Below are 18654 nucleotides of genomic sequence, written 5' to 3'. Positions count from 1 at the left end.
GGCAACATGTAACTGAGCCATAGACCAGAATGATCCCGGGATTGGTTCCCAGTCTGTGCTGAGTTAGCTGATCTCAGCTGGGTAGCTTTCGGAGTTCTTCAATTGGCCTCAATGCTCCTGGCCTGGCAAGAAATGTCAGCCACGGTGCTCTTTCAACCACTATCCAGTGACAAGCTTTGGACCGATTGTACTTGCCTGTGATGTCCTGTATCACATTGGAAAACAGGACATTGGTTTCCACGTGTACGCTGACGACATCCAGCTCTACTTCACCATTAACTCTCTTAACCCCTGCATTGCCTTTGTATGTCATGCTGCTTGTCCAACATCCAGTATTGGATGAGCAGAAATTTCCTCCAGTTAAATATTAGGAAGACTGAAGCCATTGTCTTTGGTCCCCGCCTTGAACTCTGTTCCCTAGCCACTGACTCCATCCCTCTCCTTGGCCACTGTCTGAGGCTGAACCAGACTGTTTGCAACCTTGGCCTCCCATTTGACCCTCAGATGAGCTTCCGACCCCATATCCTATCCATCACCAAGACCACCTATTTCCACCTCCTTAACATTGCCAATTTCTGCCCCTGCCCCAGCTCATTTGCTGATGAAACCCTCATCCATGCCTTTGTTACCTCTAGACTCGAATATTCCAATGCTCTTCTGGCTGGCCTCCCACCTTGCACCCTCCGTAAACTTGAGCTCATCCAAAACTCTGCTGCCCATATCCTAACTTGCACCAAGCCCCGTTCATCCATCACCCCTTTGCTCGCTAACCGACATTGGCTCACGGTCTGGCAACCCCTCTATTTTAAAATTCTCATCCTTGTTTTCAAATCCCTCCGTGACCTCGCCCCTCCCTATCTCCGTAACCTCCTCCAGCCCTACAACCCTCCGAGATCTCTGTGCTCCTCCAATTCTAGCTTCTTGCACGTCCCCGAATTTTTTCATTCCACCAGCTGCCTAGTCCCCAGGCTCTGGAATTCCCTCCCTAAACCTCTCTGTATCTTTACCTCTCTCTCCTTTAAGATGCTCCTTAAATCCTTCCTCTTTGACCAAACTTTTGGTCACCTGTCCTAATATCTCCTTGGTGGCTTTGTGTCAAATTTTGTTTGATAATTGATCCTGTGAAGCAGCTTGGGACGTTTTCATACGTTAAAGTCGCTATATAAATGCAAGTAGTTGTTGTTGCATGGTTGAATAGCTCTGGTACATAGTGATAAAATGGGGGATTGGGCTAAAAAGTGGCAGATGAAATTCAATGTGAGGAAGTAAGCTGATACATTTTGGTTTTAAAAAGTAACAGCAGTAATTATATTCTGAATTGAAGTAGGCTCAGTGCTATGGTAAAGTTGAGGGATTTGGGAGTACAGGTTCACAAGATATTACAGGCAGCACCTCTGGTACATAAGGTCGTATTAAAAAAAGCTAATTCAGTTCTAGATTTCATAATGAGAGGTATAGAGTATAAAATCCAAGAGGTAATGATGACCCTAAATAAAACCTTAATAAGATCTCAGTTAGAGTACTGTGTGCAGTGTTTGGTCCACACTATATGAAGGATACTAAGGCTTTAGAGAGCGTTCAATGCTGATTCACTAGGATGCTGCCTGATATGAGGAAATACAAAGAAAGACTTGATAAATTGGGTCTTTTTTCAGTAGAACAATGCAGATAAAGGGGCGAGGTGATAGAAATATTTAAAATTATGCAAGGATGAAACAGGGTAAATAGAAGCACACTGTTTTCAGTAGTTATGGGGTGAAGAAGGATGGGCTTTAGATATAAGATTAGATGTAAGAGATTTAGAAAAGAGGGCAGGAGAAACATTGAATTATGAGGCTGTGGAATTCACTTCCAGGGTTAGTGGTTGAGGGAGAAACTATGTCAACATTCAAGATTAGATTTGATAGGTGGATGAAGGTAAACAACAACAAACAACTTGCATTTATATAGTGCCTTTAATGTAGTAAAATGTCCTAAGGAGCTTCGCAGGAACATTTTCAGATAAAATTGTACACCGAGCCACATAAAGAGATATTAGGACAGGTAACCAAAAGCTTGGTCAAAGAGGTAGGTTTTAAGGAGCGTCTTAAAGGAGGAGAGAGGTTTAGGGAGGGAATTCCAGAGCTTAGGGCCTAGACAGCTGAAGGCACCTATGTGTCCTTTGTTCTAGACCCATCAATCACTGGAAATAGTCTGTTTCTATCTACCCTGTCCCATCCTTTCATAATTTTAAACACCTCTAATCTCTTCTGAAGAAAACAGCCCCAATTTTTAAAGACTTTTTATATTTGTATTTCCTCACTCCGGGCAGTATTCTAGTGAAACTGTGCTGTACCTTCTCTATTGTCTCAACATTGTTCCTATAGTCCAAAACTGCCCAGAAGTACTCCAACTGTGAACTTAGTATGGCTTTATATAGATTCACCATTACATCTCAGTTTATATTCTGCAGCTCTCGCCATGAAACCCACTATTCCACCAGCTGTTTTATGGCCTTATCCACTTGAGCTGCTGCTTTTAACGTCTTGGGAACCTGAAGCCCCAAATCCTTCTGTTCCTCCACATCACCCATCCTTCCACCATTCAATATAATTACTTTTTTGCCAAAATGTACTACCTCATATTTACTGACATTGAATTCCAGCTGCCACTTTTTTGCCCATTCCACCATTTTATTAATATCCTGTTGCATCTTCCTTTGGTCCTGAGAATTATTTACTATGCCTCCTATTTTAGTATTATCTGCGAACCTGGCCATCACTCCCTCTAGCCCTATATCCATATCATTGATGTATACAGTGAACAGGAATGGTTCCAGAGCAGAACCCTCTGGGACATCACTACTCACTTCCAACCACTGTAAGAAACTGCCCTTAACTCCCACTCTCTGTTTTCTCCCTTCTAACCAATTTTTAATCCAATTTGCTACCTTCCCCCTGATTTCGTATCCCTTAATCATCTCCAATAGCCTCCCGTGTGGTACCTTGTTAAAGGCTTTATTAAAGTCCATGTACACCACATCCACTGCATTTCCCCCTTCCATCATATCCGTCATCTCCTCAAAGAACTCTTAGGATTTGACAAGCATGATCGTCCTTTCTGAAATTCATGTTGGCTGCTTCTAATTATTTTCTCTTCATCTTGATATTTAGTAATTTCATTTTTAATTAAAGATTCTAAAATTTTTCCTACCATTGATGTTAAGCTTAGTAACCTTAATTACTCAGATTAGCCATATTTCCCTTTTTGAAAAAGGGTATTACATTGGCCACTCTCCAGTCCTCCAATACATATGCAGACTCAATACAACCCTGAAATATAATTATAAGGTCTCTGCTATTCTCCCATTTCCCTTGGAATCCTTGGATGTATCCCGTCAGTTCCAGCAATTTGTCCTCTTTTAGCTTAGCTAAATTCTCTAATATTTCCCATTTATTTATTACAAGAAGATCGCAGTAGTGAGAGGTGCCTCAGTGCTGTATTGTGATGTATGGAAACCCAATGCAGTGCAGCAAGTGAGAATCAAGGAGATGGGGTGAAACCACATCAGCTTGTAAGAGAAAGTCTGCATCATTGACCCTCATGGACACTGGATCAAAAGCAAAATACTGCAGAAGCTGGAAATCTGAAATAAAAACAGAAAATGCTGGAAATACTCCGCATGCCAGGCAGCATCAGTGGAGAAAGAAACAGAGTTAATGTTTCAGGTTGATGACCCTTCATTAGAACTGAGGAGCAATGGCTGTTGTTGTCATTTACAGCTTCTCCAGACCCATCTTTTGTTTCTTGTCCCATTACCACCCTCCTTGCCTTGCACCATCATCCCTTTTGTCATTTAATCACTCCTGCCCTCCACCCTTTCAGAGTACTTTCCTTTTGTTCTTTCCTCCCCACTCCCCCCATCCCTGGCTCTGTATTTGCTTAAAAACTAAGGAATCTTACAACACCAGGTTATAGTCCAACAATTTTATTTTAAAATCACAAGCTTTCGGAGATTATCCCCTTCGTCAGGTGAATCAGGTGAAGGGGATAATCTCCGAAAGCTTGTGATTTTAAAATAAAATTGTTGGACTATAACCTGGTGTTGTAAGATTCCTTACATTTGTCCACCCCAGTCCATCACCGGCATCTCCACATCATGCTTAAAAACTGTTTAATCTTCAACTTCTTCCAGTTCTGACGAAGGGTCATTGACCTGAAACGTTAACTCTGTTTCTTTCCCTACAGATGCTGCCTGATTTGCTGAGTATTTCCAGCATTTTCTGTTTTTATCTCATGGGCACTGGGCACTGGGCCCTGCTGAGTTAGCTGACCTCAACCCCGGTATGGTACTGATCCACACAGACCAAGGCCTTAAGGGCTCATGTTCCATCCTCAGCTCTGTACTGAGTTAGCTGATCCTAGCCTGGTGTGATACTGACCCACACGGATCCAGGAAGGGCCGAATGGCTGTTGCAATTGCCTGCATATTGCATTTCATGGTATGTCAGTGTGTGGAAAACTATGACAAGTTTTGCTGGGATAGGACACTATACACCAGAATGATTGACACTTGCAAACCTGAGCAAACCCAGATAATGCTCACCACTGGCTGCCTGGGACGTATTACGCGCTGACGTCAAGCCGTTGGTTGCCAGGGGTCGGCGCGCGGCTCGCGCTGTTTTTTTGGCCGTTTGTCTCGGTGAGTAACCGCCGCTCTCGTGGGGCTAGGCCCCGGCTTCGGGCTGTGATCTTAGGCCAAACCGTTCGTTCAGTGCGTTGATTTTGGTTGGATTGGAGGCACCCATCAGGCTCTCGGCCTCGGCGGGAGAGCGGATCAGGCAGCGAGGACGAGAGAGACACGGAGCTGGACCAAGGTTACCCCCGGACTCGGGGAGCCGGGTCAGTGTTACCCCCCCCCCCGAACTCGGGGAGCTGGGTCAGTGTTACCCCCCCCCCCGGACTCGGGGAGCCGGGTCAGTGTTACCCCCCCCCCCCCCCGGACTCGGGGAGCTGGGTCAGTGTTATCCCCCACCCCCGAACTCGGGGAGCCGGGTCAGTGTTACCCCCCCCCCCGGACTCGGGGAGCCGGGTCAGTGTTACCCCCACCCCCTGGACTCGGGGAGCCGGGTCAGTGTTACCCCCCACCCCCGAACTCGGGGAGCCGGGTCAGTGTTACCCCCCACACCCCCCGGACTCGGGGAGCCGGGTCAGCGTTACCCCCCTGGACTCGGGGAGCCGGGTCAGTGTTGCCCCCCCCCCCCGGACTCGGGGAGCTGGGTCAGTGTTACCCCCCCCCGCCGGACTCGGGGAGCCGGATCAGTGTTACCCCCCCGGACTCGGGGAGCTGGGTCAGTGTTACCCCCCCGGACTCGGGGAGCTGGGTCAGTGTTACCCCCCCCTCCCCCCCGGACTCTGGGAGCCGGGTAAGTGTTACCCCCCCCCCCCCCCGGACTCGGGGAGCTGGGTCAGTGTTACCCCTCCCCCCCTGGACTCGGGGAGCCGGGTTAGTGTTACCCCACCCACCCCCCCCCGAACTCGGGGAGCCGGGTTAGTGTTAACCCCCCCCGGACTCGGGGAGCCGGGTTAGTGTTACCCCACCCCCGGGCGCGGGTAGCCGGGTCAGCATTACCCCCACCCCCGGGTGCGGGGAGCCGGGTCAGCGTTACCCCCACCCCCGGGCGCGGGGAGCCGGGTCAGCGTTACCCCCACCCCCGGGCGCGGGGAGCCGGGTCAGCGTTACCCCCACCCCCGGGTGCGGGGAGCCGGGTCAGCGTTACCCCCACCCCCGGGCGCGGGGAGCCGGGTCAGCGTTACCCCCACCCCCGGGCGCGGGGAGCCGGGTCAGCGTTACCCCCACCCCCGGGCGCGGGGAGCCGGGTCAGCGTTACCCCCACCCCCGGGCGCGGGGAGCCGGGTCAGCGTTACCCCCACCCTCGGGCGCGGGGAGCCGGGTTAGTGTTACCCCACCCCCGGGCGCGGGTAGCCGGGTCAGCATTACCCCCACCCCCGGGTGCGGGGAGCCGGGTCAGCGTTACCCCCACCCCCGGGCGCGGGGAGCCGGGTCAGCGTTACCCCCCCCCCGGATTCGGGAAGCCGGGTTAGCGTTACCCCACCCCCCGTACTCGGGGAGCCGGGTCAGTGTTAACCCCCCCGGACTCGGGGAGCCGGGTCAGTGTTACCCGTTACCCCCCCCCCCCCCCCGGACTCGGGGAGCCGGGTCAGTGTTACCCCCCCCTGGACTCGGGGAGCCGGGTTAGTGTTACCCCCCCGGACTCGGGGAGCCGGGTCAGTGTTAACCCCCCACCCCCCCGACTCGGGGAGCCGGGTTAGTGTTACCCGTTACCCCCCCCCCCCCCCGGACTCGGGGAGCCGGGTCAGTGTTACCCCCCCCCGGACTCGGGGAGCCGGGTTAGTGTTACCCCCCGGACTCGGGGAGCCGGGTCAGTGTTTAACCCCCCCCCCGGACTCGGGGAGCCGGGTTAGTGTTACCCCTCCCCCCCGGACTCGGGGAGCCGGGTCAGCGTTACCCCCACCCCCGGGCGCGGGGAGCCGGGTCAGCGTTACCCCCACCCCCGGGCGCGGGGAGCCGGGTCAGCGTTACCCCCACCCCCGGGCGCGGGGAGCCGGGTCAGCGTTACCCCCACCCCCGGGCGCGGGGAGCCGGGTCAGCGTTACCCCCAGGTGCAGGAGGCTGGGAGAAGGTACCCCTACATACGGGGCTGGGACATGGTTTCCCCCAGACTCTGCACCAGTGGTTGATCTGTACAATTCAATGTGATTATCTCAGACAAAAACTTAGCTCCTCTTCCCCACCTGTATCAGTGAATGAAGATTACAGCGCAGGAATATGAGAGTGACCCCTTCCCCACCATAAGATGCTGAAGCAAAATTTAGGGGTAACGTAGAATGTGCAGTCACTTCTTCCAACTCCTCTTGGTTCTCCCCATTCTTGCCTTAAGTTGCTGCAGGCAAAGCAAAACTTTGTAATTTTTCTTGTTGTCATTTCTATAATTTCATATAACTGAGCAAGGAATACAGAATTAGGTTGGAATGGCTTCAGGAGATTTTTTTTTTATTATTCGTTCATGGGACGTGGGCGTCGCTGGCGAGGCCGACATTTATTGCCCATCCCTAATTGGCCTTGAGAAGGTAGTGGTGAGCCGCCTTCTTGAACCGCTGCAGTCCGTGTGGTGACGGTTCTCCCACAGTGCTGTTAGGAAGGGAGTTCCAGGATTTTGACCCAGCAACGATGAAGGAACAGCGATATATTTCCAAGTCGGGATGGTGTGTGACTTGGAGGGGAACGTGCAGGTGGTGTTGTTCCCATGTGCCTGCTGCTCTTGTCCTTCAAGGTGGTAGAGGTCGCGGGTTTGGGAGGTGCTGTCAAAGAAGCCTTGGCGAGTTGCTGCAGTGCATCCTGTGGATGGTACACACTGCAGCCACAGTGCGCCGGTGATGAAGGGAGTGAATGTTTAGGGTGGTGGATGGGGTGCCAATCAAGTGGGCTGCTTTATCTTGGATGGTGTCGAGCTTCTTGAGTGTTGTTGGAGCTGCACTCATCCAAGCAAATGGAGAGTATTCCATCACACTCCTGACTTGTGCCTTGTAGATGGTGGAAAGGCTTTGGGGAGTCAGGAGGTGAGTCACTCGCTGCAGAATACCCAGCCTCTGACCTGGTCTAGTTAAGTTTCCGGTCAATGGTGACCCTCAGGATGTTGATGGTGGGGGATTCAGCGATGGTAATGCCGTTGAATTTCAAGGGGAGGTGGTTAGACTCTCTCTTGTTGGAGATGGTCATTGCCTGGCACTTATCTGGCGCAAATGTTACTTGCCACTTATCAGCCCAAGCATGGATGTTGTCCAGGTCTTGCTGCATGCGGGCTCGGACTGCTTCATTATTTGAGGGGTTGCGAATGGAACTGAACACTGTGCAATCATCAACGAACATCCCCATTTCTGACCTTATGATGGAGGGAAGGTCATTGATGAAGCAGCTGAAGATGGTTGGGCCTAGGGCACTGCCTTGAGGAACTCCTGCAGCAATGTCCTGGGGCTGAGATGATTGGCCTCCAACAACCACGACCACGATTATGGATTAAAAAATGTAGTTGTTCTTGATTTGGCATTTGAAAACATCCAGAAGGGTTTCCCTTCGGATAGCTCATCGAGCTTTTCCATGAGTAGCTGAATCAATCTAATGTGGAATTGTCAGAGGTCTGGATCCGAGTTAGTTGATCTCAGAAAGGTCAGTGATGGGGGTGATATGATTGTTTTTTGTACCTGTTGGGGAAGTGTCATCCAGTGACCCCTCCCCCAATACACACACACAGGAAGTACACGTGGGGGCTGAATTTTTTTTTTAAAAAGCAGATTTGGCTGCACCGGCTCTTGTGGATGAATGGCCTGCTGTCAATCACCCTCTTTAGGGTCACAGAGGTAATGGCAATTTGAGGATGGTACTGGAGGGTGCTCATGGAGCTGTATCACAGCAGGTGGGGAAGAGGGGCTAAGTTTTTGTCTGAGATATTCACATTGAATTACACAGATCAACCACTGGTGCCGAGTCTGGGGGTAACCATGTCCCAGCCTCGTATGTAGGGGTACCCTCGCCCAAGGGATCAAGGCTTTCATGAGAAGGCAAGCAGAGAAAATTGGCAGGAACAAAATAAAAACACAAGAGATGAGAAGAAAAGTCAGGTCTGGGTGATGCACTGACCTTTCACCCCTAGCACCTGGGATAAAATCTGGCTTAGACTGATTGGATGACCATGTTTGCTGGCTGTATGGATCCTAATTTAAATTAGATGCTGAGGCAGCTTTCGTTGAGTTCCTAGTGATTGTGGACCTGTGGCATAAAACTGCCACTGACTTGACACAAGTTGGCAATTTCGCTTGGAGAATAGCTGGTGTGGTGAATGGAAAAAGTTTCACACTACTGTTCTCGGGTTGGAGCTGAGGCATGTTATTGAGTGGAGAGACCTTTACCCTGGATTTTTTTTTTATTCGTTCACGGGATGTGGGCGTCGCTGGCAAGGCCGGCATTTATTGCCCATCCCTAATTGCCCTCGAGAAGGTGGTGGTGAGCCGCCTTAGCGAGATTTTACAACTGAGTGGCTTGCTAGGCCATTTCAGAGGGCAATTAAGAATCAACCACATTGCTGTGGGTCTGGAGTCACATATAGGTAAGGGCGGCAGGTTTCCTTCCCTAAAGGACATTAGTGAACCAGATGGGTTTTTACGACAATCCGGTAGTTTCATGGCCATCATTACTGATACTAGTATTTTAATTCCAGATTTTTATTTAATTAATTGAATTTAATTAATTAATTGAATTTTTTTAATTCGCCAGCTGCCGTGGCGGGATTTGAACTCATGACTGGATTTTAGTCCAGGCCTCTGGATTACTAGCCCAGTAACATAACCACTATGCTACCGTACCCGTGATCTAAAGGCAGTTTTATATTTGCTAATGAATCTGAGAGGGGCTGGCGCTCCGGCTGAAACATGTAATCTCCATGCGCTACTGTGCTTATTTTAGCTGGTAAAGTTGCTGCAAAAGACCTGAAGGAAGCCAGAGATCCACAGTTCCCATTGGCACAAATGAGGGAATCCAACTGAATGCCTTACCCTGATGGCCGCTGACCAGACTCTCAAAAAAGTTGGTCTCTTGTCACAACAGCAAACGTTGGATCCTTTATATTTATATATATCGCCGTTCTTTCATTATTACTGGGTCAAAATCCTGGAACTCCTTACCCCACAAGGGTGACCGACAGTGGAAAAGCTTCACATTTGTTGCTTGTTGCACCTTTTTCTGACATGAAAGTTCTCCCCTGTGCTCTACCTGATCAGGGAATGCTTGGTACGGTCACTGGGTGCAATGAAGTACATGGTATTGTCATCTCTACAACAACAACTTGCATTTATCTAGCACCTTTAATGTAGTAAAATGTCCAAAGGCGCTTCACAGGAGCGATTATCAAACAAAATTTCACACTGAGCCACATAAGGACAGATGACCGAAAGCTTGATCAAAGAGGTAGATTTTAAGGAGCATCTTAAAGAAGGACAGAGAGGTAGCGGGGTGAAGAGGTTTAGGGAGGGAATTCCAGAGCTTCGGGCCAGGCAGCGAAAGGCATGGCTGCCAGTGGTAGAGCAATTAAAATCGGGGATGCGCAAGAGGCCAGAATTGGAGGAGCGCAAAAATTTCGGAGGGTTGTAGGGCTGGAGGAGGTTACAGAGATAGGGAGGGGCGAGGCCACGGAGGGATTTGAAAACAAGGATGAGAATTTTAAAATCGAGGCGTTCCCAGACCGGGAGCCAGTGTAGGTCAGCGAGCACAAGGGTAATGGGTGAACGGGACTTGGTGCAAGTTAGGATACGGGCAGCATGGTTTTGGATGAGTTCAAGTTTATGGAGGGTGGAAGATGGGAGGCCAGCCAGGAGACCATTGGAATAGTCCAGTCTGGAAGTAGCAAAGGCATGGATGAGGGTTTCAGCAGGAGATGAGCTGTGGCAGGGGTGGAAACGGGCCATGTTACAGAGGTGAAAGTAGGCGGTCTTGGTGATGGAGCAGGTATGTGGTCGGAAGCTCATCTCAGGCCAAATAGGACGCCAAGTCTGGTTCAGCCTCTAGCGCTAACATCCCCCATATGATGAGCAACAAACAGCTGTCACCCATTTTTCAAGAACTTATCCTAATTTTCATTCTCACCTACTACTAAGAATCCATTTACTGCTGAATCAGGAATTGAGACAATTCTCTTGAATGCTTCAACTGCATTGGCATTTGCTGCACTAGATGGGTTTTCTACAAGTAAGCATGAGTGTTCTATGAGTTTAGTTTATAGTCATGTTTTATTTGAGTGGTCAATTATTCAAAATCCAGGAAGTCCCAGCAACACTGTCCTGGGATATGAAAAGAGCTGTTCTGTTTGAATTTGAGAGTCAGTTGGAAAATCTCTGGGAGAAGGAACTAGGCACTTTGAAACTTCGAAATAGTTTAGATTAGCCTCTGCAGTGGTATGATATTTAAGAAAAAAACACTGCTTAATATAAAAGTTATTTGCAAAGAATTAGCTTAGTACTTAGAGAGATGCAATCCTTTCATTATTTTTTCTACTCATGGAGTTAGGGGCAAAGACTTCAATTGTAAATATAAAGCTATTATATAACTGTTACTTATTTGCTTGTTTATCTTTATTAAATTAATTTAAACTGAAAACAAGTCTGAAGATGTAATGCATTATTCACTCATTGAAGATGAGCAATCCAACGAAGGTAGAGGATAAGTCTAGTAGCTAAAAATAATGACCAGACAATGATTTTTGTGTTGCTGTCCCTGGTGTCGTACCAAAAGCCTACCTAGACCTCAAGGCTGGGGTCGACACTCCATAACTAACATATGTGGAGTTGGGACTTGCTTGTGAGAGTGACTAACGAGAGCTGAAATAGGTTAGTGTAAGAAGGTAGAAAGAACCCAGTAATGTAACAAGTGCTCATAAAATAAATGGCACTGTCTCAGATCAAAATATCACAAAAAAATTATAGCACTTTGGGTATTTTAAAAAGATAATTATAAATATTTTCAGGAATAGGAGTCTTGGATCGATCTTTTTGAACATAGGAACATAGGAACAGGAGTAGGCCATTCAGCCCCTCGTGCCTGCTCTGCCATTTGATAAGATCATGGCTGATCTGTGATCTAACTCCATCTACCTGCCTTTGGCCCATATCCCTTAATACCTTTGGTTGCCAAAAAGCTATCTATGTCAGATTTAAAATTAGCAATTGAGCTAGTATTAATTGCCGTTTGTGGAAGAGAGTTCCAAACTTCTACCACCCTTAGTGTGTAGAAATGTTTTCTAATCTCGCTCCTGAAAGGTCTGGCTCTAATTTTTAGACTGTGCCCCCTACCCCTAAAATCCCCAACCAGCGGAAATAGTTTCTCTCTATCCACCCTATCTGTTCCCCTTAACCTTCGAAACTCTCGAGAATACAACCCCAATTTGTGTAATCTCTCCTTGTAACTTAACCCTTGAAGTCCGGTTATCATTCTAGTAAACCTACGCTGCACTCCCTCCAAGGCCAGTATGTCCTTCCGAAGGTGCGGTGCCCAGAACTGCTCACAGTACTCCTGGTGCGGTCTAACCAGGGTTTTGTACAGCTGCATCATAACTTCTGCCCCCTTGTACTCTCGTCCTCTAGATATAAAGGCCAACATTCCATTTGCCTTCTTGATTATTTTCTGCCCCTGTTCATGACACATCAATGATCTATGTACCTGAGCCCCTAAGTCCCTTTGGACATCCACTGTTTTTAACTTTTTACGATTTAGATAGTATCCTGTTCTGTCCTTTTTTGATCCAAAGTGGATGACCTCACATTTGTCGACATTGAATTCCATTTGCCACAGTTCTGCCCATTCACCTAATCTATCAATATCGCTTTGTAATTTTATGTTTTCATCTCCACTGCTTACAATGCCACAAATCTTTGTGTCATCGGCAAACTTAGATATGAGACTTTCTATGCCTTCATCTAAGTCGTTAATAAATATTGTGAATAATTGAGGCCCCAAGACAGATCCCTGCGGGACTCCACTAGTCACATCCTGCCAATGTGAGTACCTACCCATTATCCCTACTCTCTGTCGCCTTTCGCTCAGCCAACTTCCTAACCAATTCCGTACTTTTCCCTCGATTCCATGGGCTTCTATTTTAGCTAACAGTCTCTTATGTGGGACCTTATCAAATGCTTCATAAAAGAAATGGAAAATAATGGAATATTACTGCTGGCTGCCATGGGCACAGGAATAAATAAATGCCAGATTTTTAAAAAGTGGGAAAATAATTTAAATAAAATGGAATGGCACCGAAAAGATCAATAGGAATGAGATCTTAAAATAATCCTCTGTTGAGCACAAATGAAATCTATTAAGAAGTCTGGCCAGAAATTGGTTGATAGTCAGTTATGGCTTCCAACCTCCTGGCAGACTTGGACAGGCAAGTGGGTATATATGGGGGAATATTTCATGTGGTTGTCAGTGACCAATGGGTCGCTAGACACTAGAGGAAGTTCAGAGAAGATCCACAAAGCCAATCACTAGTGTCAGAGGACTACGATATGCGAAAAGACTGGAGGAACATGGACTGTAAAGGAGGCGATCGAGTGGTGACCTTAAAAGAGTTATAAAAGATAGTAAACAATATGGGTAAAGGTAGATCTAGAAAATTACTTCAAACTAACTTGCAAGAGTAAGACAATGGATCACACATTCCAATTAGTTAAAAGCAAATTTAGGACTAACATCAGGAATTTCATAGAGAGTGATCAACACTTCTAGAAAAAGGTGAAAACCTTGTAATCATTTAACAAACAGTTGGATACTGAACTGGGGGTGCAGTGGGGTCTTCCTGGATGGATGAACTAAACCTTTTCATCCATTGTTATTCTGTGCTTTGAGCTGTATAAATGTTAGAGCTCCACCAGGAGGCCAGAATCTAGTATTGTCACATTAAAGTTGCTGATCATTTTCCACTGATTTTTTTTGTTTGCAACTCAAAACACCAAAGAGGAAAGCACATGTTGAATATTGGACTTCTAGAATATTGAATACTTGTAGACATTGCATGCCATTCAAAAAATCATGTAGATTAACATTACAATAAAACAACTATATTCTGATTGAATAGTTGGCTTGCATTATAATATTAAACAAATTTAAAAATCCACTGAATTCTAGTACTGCCAATGAGTTAAGAGATTGTTTCAGAATAGAGGGTCCTAGATTTTTTTTCATGAGTTACCTGATCTCAGCAGGGGTAGCAGTGGGGGTTCCACAATCGGGCTCAGTGCCTCTGGGCTAGGGAGGGGGAGCCTTAGCTAGAATTCCCAAGTCCTACTGCACATGTGAGCGTATTAAAATGAGCAGAAAATAACTACGGTTTGGGAAATGGAAGCACATTCTGTTTTAATGATCACATCATGTTTAACCATATTGTCTGCTATGAAACAACTGCTCATTTTTAATATATTTTTAATCCTCCAAGATAATCACACGCAAGAGAATCGCTTAAGAAATGTACCGACCTAAAGTTACTCTTAAAGACCGGCAGCACCTTTACCGACTCATTATTGGCCAGCTGCTGTACGATGGGTACATGAACATTGCATCAAACCTCATCAATGAAATCAAGCCACCGTCAGTATGTTCCCCCTCCGAGCAACTACTGCATCTTGCCAAGCTCGGTAAGTATCTTGTATTAATAACTCTCTTGCAACTGAATTTAAAGTATTTTATCAGGCTCTCCTCTCGTGTTGACTGCTCACTGGGGTATGGTCAAATAGGTGCTAGGTGACTTGCCCATATAACTATCCTCCCATCTAAACCTAGGCTATTCAATCACAGAGGGCATTTTGGTTGATCCTGATCCTGTCTTTGCCTAATGTCCACACACACCTACTTTCAAGTGGAGACACTGGATAATCAGGAGCTGGAATCTTTGGCCAATTTTATTCTTAGATGTTGAAGGCTTCATTTCTCTACGGATGCACACCTGTGACCATGAAGCTGCTGTTTAGTAACGTGCTATGCTTGTCATGTTTCAGAGCTAGTTTTGTTAGTTGATTAAAGAATAGAGTTTGAAATGAACACACTGTGGTAATCTATTCAAGGTTACAGTACAATAATTTGAAGAAGGTATACTACTTGTTTTTGATCATTCTCAGGATATGGGCATCGCTGGCAAGGGCAGCATTTATTGCCCATCCCTAGTTTCCCTCATGTGCCTCTCTGCACTTTCAAAAACCTCCTTAAACTTAAATCTTTGACGGTGCTTTTCCCCAATTCTCCCTCCCACTTCTGCTCAAATTTGAACCCCAACTGTGATGCATTAGGCACTGTACAAATACAATTTTCTGTTTGAGCCTTGATGGTTAGTTTTGGTAGGCCATTGAACCACAGGGGACATGATAGCCCATCCTGATCCTGTCCCACTTGACACTTCCACAAATGCACTTCCAGCAGGAATTGCTGGGGAGAAAACACTGGCCAATTAACCCTCCCCCCAGGAATCAATCTGAAACCTTACTGGTGTGTATGGTTCAGCTACTTGCTGAGCCACTGGGATAGCCACAAACACAATTTTTGCCACATTTGAAATGGTTAAAGATGGCCACTCTCCTTTTAGCTAATTACTGTAAAATCCCATACATAGGTACCAATTCAGTACAGGTTTTTTATACTTTTGAAACATGAAGTGACACTTACACTAGTGCAAGATATATATCATTGTCAATAAATGGTATGTAGTCAGTCTCTCTGTAGAAGAGCTAGAGATGGGGGAGGAAAGGGTAAAAGACTGGATCTTTTATGAGGGTTCAGAAATTTTCAAGTTGTCTGCCCATGTGATGCTGGAAATGCCTGTTGACGCTGTGATTTCAGGCTGCTAATTTTAGTTTGTTTTAGTCATGGAATAAGCCTGGTTTGATTAAATGCTCATTGATTCTTGTATTCCAATATGGTTGTTACTCTCAGGAATGGAAAATGACGACAACACTGTTCAGTATGCTATCGGGCGGTCAGACACTGTGGCCCCTGGCACAGGTATTGACATGGAATTTGATGCTGATGTTCAGACTATGTCTCCAGAGGCCGCTGAGTATGAGACATGCTACGTGACATCGCACAAAGGGCCGTGCCGAGTTGCCACATATAGCCGAGACGGACAGCTGATTGCTACAGGTTCTGCTGATGCATCCATCAAGATTCTGGACACCGAGAGGATGCTGGCAAAGAGTGCCATGCCTATAGAGGTACAGGAGTAAAGTGAACACCTCTTTTTAACAAGAGGTCAAATACAATTATGAAGTATGACCTATTTTTCTTCTGACATTGTTGACTCTTGCTGGGGTACAGTTCTATGGGTATTGATAGACCTCTGGTAGCTCACCCAAGCATCCATTCTTCACGCATAAGCCTAGCCTGCTAGCAGTTTCTTTGGTTATAGAGGTATTGGAGCAAAGCCCGATCCTGTCCTCTCCACATAGCCATACATATGGGGTTTGGTAGTGTGATCCTAATGTACTGGACTAGCCACCCAGAGGTTGTGAGTTCAAATCCCACCAAGGCAAGTTGTGAAATTCAGTTCAATATATCTGGTAATTTGTGAGCTGGCAGCAGAAAAAATTACCATGAAAACTGCTGGATTATCGTTAAAAACCCAACTGGTTTACTAGTGTCCTTCAAAGAAGGGAACCTACCACCCCTACTTGGTCTGGCCTGCACTAATGCCCTCGGGGAAATAAATGTTGCCTTGCTAGCATCGCCCACATCCAAAGAAAAAATGTAAAAAAAACAATATGCACTTTCCAGCGGGGCTCTTGGATAGATATCAGGAGTGGGAACTCTTTTATTTCTCCCACTGTAAGGCCCCAATTACTGCCCTGGTTGATACTTTTTTTTTAATATTTCAAAATAAACTTTATTCATAAAATTTGTAAATGCAATTCAAGTCATGCTTCAAACAATAGAATACAGGTCATACAATTTGCAATGGTACATACAGTACAAATCAACAGTCCTGGTACAATCAATAGTTACACACCATACATTATAAACACAGTTCGTGGCACCCTAGGGTGCCTCATTGCATTACAGTCGTTACTGGTTACCGAAAGAGTACATTTCACTACATTCATTTATCATTTTACCGAGGGGGGTTTTCCCTGATTCCAGCCCCTCGGTATACAATGGCGGGAGGGCTCTAAACGGTGGCCTCTTCCCATAAAGCCTTTGTATAGGTCGCACCTCGCTTCAGTGCATCCCGCAGCACATACTCCTGCACCTTGGAATGTGCCAGTTGGCACCACTCGGTCGTGGACAGCTCCTTCAGCTGGAAGACCAGCATGTTTTGGGCGGACCAAAGGGCCTCCTTCACCCAGTTGATGGTCTTCCAGCCGCAGGTGATATCTGTCTTGGTGTACTTCCCGGGGAACAGCCCGTAAAGCACAGCATCCTGTGTTACCGAACTGTTTGGGATGAACCGGGACAGATACCAACGCATCTCTCTCCACACCCTCTGCGCAAAGGGGCAGCCCATCAGGAAGTGGATGACGGTCTCCTTCCCGCCACAGCCTCAAGGGTAGCTCATGGTGGCACTGAGATTCCGTGCGTGTGGGAACGACCGTGCTGGGAGGGCCTTTCTCACCACCATCCAGGCTACATCCTGGTGCCTGTTGGTCAGTTTCGGCGATGAGACGTTCTGCCAAATGGCATCGACCATCTGGTCGGGGAAGAAACTAATCGAGTCCACCCTCTCTGTTCCTTGCAGGACTCTGAGAACGTTTCGTGTTGACCACTGTCTGACGGCCTTGTGATCGAAGGGGTTCCTCCTCAGGAACTTCTCCACCCAGAACAGGTTGGGGTTGTGGGGGAACGGTCCAACTGGACGGGACCCAGCCTTCTCACTGTGTTGGACAGGTAGAAACCCAGCACGTAGCAACACTTGGTGATGACGTACTGGGGCTCTACACATATCCCGAGGCAGCAATATTGATACCGGCTAACTAAGCACAGAGCATGGTTCGAGTGTGGGACCTTCCTGTCTGCAATATTCAGTACTGTACCTTTATGCACCAAGCCATTGGGTGACGGGATCTTTTACTTTATTTTTGATCAGTCCTTAATTTAGAACCATGCATTTGCACCTCAGTGGTGTCAGGTGATGTCTTTTCATTATATCAATTAAGCTGTTATAGTAGGGTCTGAGCAATTTGCTTTATAACCTGCATTTACATTCGGTCCAGATGTAAGGAATGATGGTTTCCTCTATCTGGTTGTTCTTAAGAATCCCAGGTAAGCACCTACAGTAACCCAGTTGGTAAAGGTTAAATAGCTGAATCATACAGATCCAAGGTCTCCAAGGCCTGTACCCAATGTCCAGGGATTTCTGCTGAGTTAGTTAATCTCAGCCAGGGCAGCAGTAGTGAAAGCCACAATTCATCTCGTTGCCCTGTGCCAGGGATAGGAAAAGTTAGTCAACATTCCATACCTGCTTATTATCCAGTAAATCTGAGCATGCTTGGAAAGTGCATGTGTCAATTTCAGGTGAAATCAGGATCAGCTGTGCAGTCTTCCATAGCCAAATAGTAAGCTGACATTCACTATTTAGCACCATATACCAGCAAGAGTCAGCACGTTCAACAGAGGAGGAAAGAAAACTGACAGGAGTAATATCAGTAGGATAAATTGTTCCACTAGATTGAGTGGTGCACTGCCAGGTCTATGACACATCCAGTCCAGGCAGACGGTATGATTGTTTTGTCCATTTGACAGCTGTTTCAGATCCTAGTTGAATTGAGTGTGTAATGACTGAATATTGACCTATTTTTCACATTTGGAACGATTTTCTGACTCACAAAGGGATTTTTTTTCAGATTATTCCTATTTGTAGTTTAATTTAAAGAATAAATACATTTTGACTTTGGTCTGATGCATTCTGTATTTTCAGTTCAAATTAGAAATTTTGGAAGCAATTTGTACAGTTATTATGTTGAGGAATAGATGTTTACATCTTTCAAGCTAAAAGATCATTTAGAAGCAGAGATATTTAAAGTTACTCTACCTCTTTGGAAATGGTATTGTATTGTGAAGCTTTGTGTAATGCACTT

General features: G+C 46.6%; 1 protein-coding gene across 4 annotated transcripts in view; it reads left to right on the top strand.

The window, feature by feature from the left end:
* cstf1 (cleavage stimulation factor, 3' pre-RNA, subunit 1) overlaps positions 1-18654 on the top strand; it is a 43142-nt gene that overhangs the window by 14118 nt on the left and 10370 nt on the right. Inside the window, exons 1-3 of one of the 4 annotated variants that reach the window (XM_068000655.1) lie at positions 4394-4481; positions 14034-14232; positions 15521-15798. In XM_068000655.1, coding sequence (XP_067856756.1) covers positions 14064-14232; positions 15521-15798 — 447 coding nt within the window. In that variant the 5' untranslated portion in view covers positions 4394-4481; positions 14034-14063. Of the gene's footprint in view, positions 1-4393; positions 4482-4579; positions 4682-4711; positions 4882-14033; positions 14233-15520; positions 15799-18654 lie in introns of those variants that run through there. The other 3 variants (XM_068000653.1, XM_068000654.1, XM_068000652.1) reach the window with 3 other exon arrangements.

This window comes from Heptranchias perlo, chromosome 19, assembly GCF_035084215.1.
Source record: "Heptranchias perlo isolate sHepPer1 chromosome 19, sHepPer1.hap1, whole genome shotgun sequence".
Lineage (NCBI taxonomy): Eukaryota > Metazoa > Chordata > Chondrichthyes > Hexanchiformes > Hexanchidae > Heptranchias > Heptranchias perlo.
Note: the sequence above shows the minus strand (reverse complement) of the source record. Positions and strands in the feature narration are given on the sequence as shown.